This window comes from Cebus imitator, unplaced genomic scaffold, assembly GCF_001604975.1.
Source record: "Cebus imitator isolate Cc_AM_T3 unplaced genomic scaffold, Cebus_imitator-1.0 Scaffold256, whole genome shotgun sequence".
Classification (NCBI taxonomy): domain Eukaryota; kingdom Metazoa; phylum Chordata; class Mammalia; order Primates; family Cebidae; genus Cebus; species Cebus imitator.
Genome location: NW_016107571.1, coordinates 1,203,750 through 1,205,922, shown reverse-complemented (window position 1 = coordinate 1,205,922; position 2,173 = coordinate 1,203,750). Strand labels below are relative to the sequence as shown.

General features: G+C 53.6%; 1 protein-coding gene and 1 long non-coding RNA gene across 2 annotated transcripts in view; both read right to left on the bottom strand.

Annotated features, from left to right (window-relative positions):
* The window catches only part of LOC108283122 (glutathione S-transferase Mu 4), a 14,842-nt gene extending 14,644 nt beyond the window's left edge, over positions 1-198 (bottom strand). Inside the window, exon 1 of the mRNA XM_037728147.1 lies at positions 24-198. Coding sequence (XP_037584075.1) covers positions 24-198 — 175 coding nt within the window. The remainder of the gene's footprint in view (positions 1-23) is intronic.
* Positions 199-1,061: 863 nt separating this feature from the next.
* The window catches only part of LOC119467047, an 8,911-nt gene continuing 7,799 nt past the window's right edge, over positions 1,062-2,173 (bottom strand). Inside the window, exon 4 of the long non-coding RNA XR_005195567.1 lies at positions 1,062-1,398. This is a non-coding gene — a long non-coding RNA (uncharacterized LOC119467047). The remainder of the gene's footprint in view (positions 1,399-2,173) is intronic.

Below are 2,173 nucleotides of genomic sequence, written 5' to 3'. Positions count from 1 at the left end.
CCCCCTTGTCCCCCCCCACACACCACCCCCCTCCGCAGGAATGCACATGCCCTCCTGTGAGTGACAGCCCTGAAGAGGAACCGTCCCCAGAGCCTGTTCCCAGCCGCTCGACACTTCCCAGCCACAAGCCCCAGTCCCACCGTCCAGCGGACCCTCACTGACCCCGCGGATGTCCCAGTACCCCAGTGTCATGGACATGGTGCTGGTTGCTGCAGATTCTGCAGAGAAGCCTCAGCTGGGCTGAACTGCCACCTACTCCGGGGGTGCTTGCGGGTGCAGGGGCAGGGCCTAGCGCCAGACCCGCCCCTCGGTCCCGCGGCTCCCGCCGATCTTCAGGGTCGTCACTTCCAACCGGCTCCAGAGACCTGCAGACCCGGGAAGCCCGTAGCAGGTCGCTGGATCCTCCTGGCGGGAAGAAGTAAGATCCACCGCCACCTCAGAGGGTTCCGGGAGCGGGGTCAGGAAGCCCCAGGCGGGCTCGGCCTCGCCAGCTTCCGTAGCCCCGCCCCCGCCCCGCCCCCGCCCCGCCCCCGTTCAGCCCTCTGCTCGGTATCCAGCGTCTTGGCTGTGCCGTTTAGAGTTAAGCCAGATCCTAAGAGCAAATTTCTTCCCCCTTTATTTCTCCCGACGTCGCCCAGCCTTCCGCCTGTCGGCTGCCGAGTTCCCACGAGCTCTGGGAGACTGAGGCTGCCAGAGTCAGACCAAAGACAAGTCTCAGAGAATTTAATTCAGCCCTTCCTGGCCTACTAAGTCTTAGAAGTCTGATGGAGTGCTCTCTCTGTTGAGTTGGGGAGGGTGGGTGGAGGCTGTGTCATCGACGATGGCAGAGCTCAGGCTCTGTTGCAGATGCTCCCGACCCTTTTGCACTGGGCCAGTTCCCCAGCTCTGAGACTGAGTCCAAGCTCAGGAAGTGGCCTCTGTGTCAATGTAGGTTTGCCCACAGCAAGGCGATAGCACCATGGAGACACAAGTGCTTGGACTTCTGAATAGTTATACTTCTCATTATACATTAAGACATTAATGTATAATAATAATTACTTATTGTTATTATTAATATGCATTAATTGTGTGCCTTAATATACATTAATGTCTGTACTTTGGCCACCTATTGGAAGTCAGGTGGGAACTACAGGGGAGAGATTTTGAAAATATGGGACACATCAGTGTTTTTGCACACCCAGAGGCAGTGGAGTGGGAGAGGGGTTGAGTGCAGGAGAGAGAAGCAGTGCCTACAGCCACAGGGACTCTGTGGAGCCAGGAAGACGGGGCCCAGGGCCCAGGTGACTTCTTTAGAAGGAGGAGAACAGCTCTGCAGAAAGCGGGAAGGACTGGACCAACAGGCTCTTCAAAGCGGGGGTCACAGTGGGCTCGAGGATCACACTGGCGGGGGGAGTGGGTCTGTGGAGGGGGATCCGGAGCAGTGGGGATGAGGGAGGCGGAAGTGGTGCCCTGGGGAAGAATGTATGGCTGTTGTTGTCAGGTGGTTTTCTGCGTGTCTATGAGGTCTAACTGGTACACTGTGTTGTTCACATTCTGTATTTCCTCACTTACCTTCTGTTTCAGCCTTTCCACAATTGAAAGAAGCGTTTGGAAGCCACCCATTGTTCATATAGAACTATCTATTTCTCCCTTCAATTCTGTCCAATTTTGCTGCATATAACTTGTTTTATTCCTACTATGGGAATTGCATCCTGTATGACAGAGAAATCAGTTATGCTTCCTGGGCAGTCTACCAGATTATCTGTGCTTTCCTCATTTTAGAAGTGTCTGAATATCTTTTTAAAGAAAGCATGATTTCCTGGTGGGATGGTAGTTTTAAATATCTGGCAATCTCAAAAAGTCATTGGAATCACAGGTAAGTTACTGTTCAGTGGACAGAATGAGCCTGATGTCATGTAAGAAACAGCATTTTAGCGGAGCACTGATCTCACTGGTATTAAGTATCATTCACTGCTGGGTGCAGTGGCTCAAGCCTGTAATCCCAGCACTTTGGGAGGCCAAGGCGGGTGGATCACGAGGTCAAGAGATCAAGACCATCCTGGTCAACATGGTGGAACCCCGTCTCTACTAAAAATACAAAACATTAGCTGGGCATGGTGGCACGTGCCTGTAATCCCAGCTACTCAGGAGGCTGAGGCAGGAGAATTGCCTGAACCCAGGAGGCGGAGGTTGC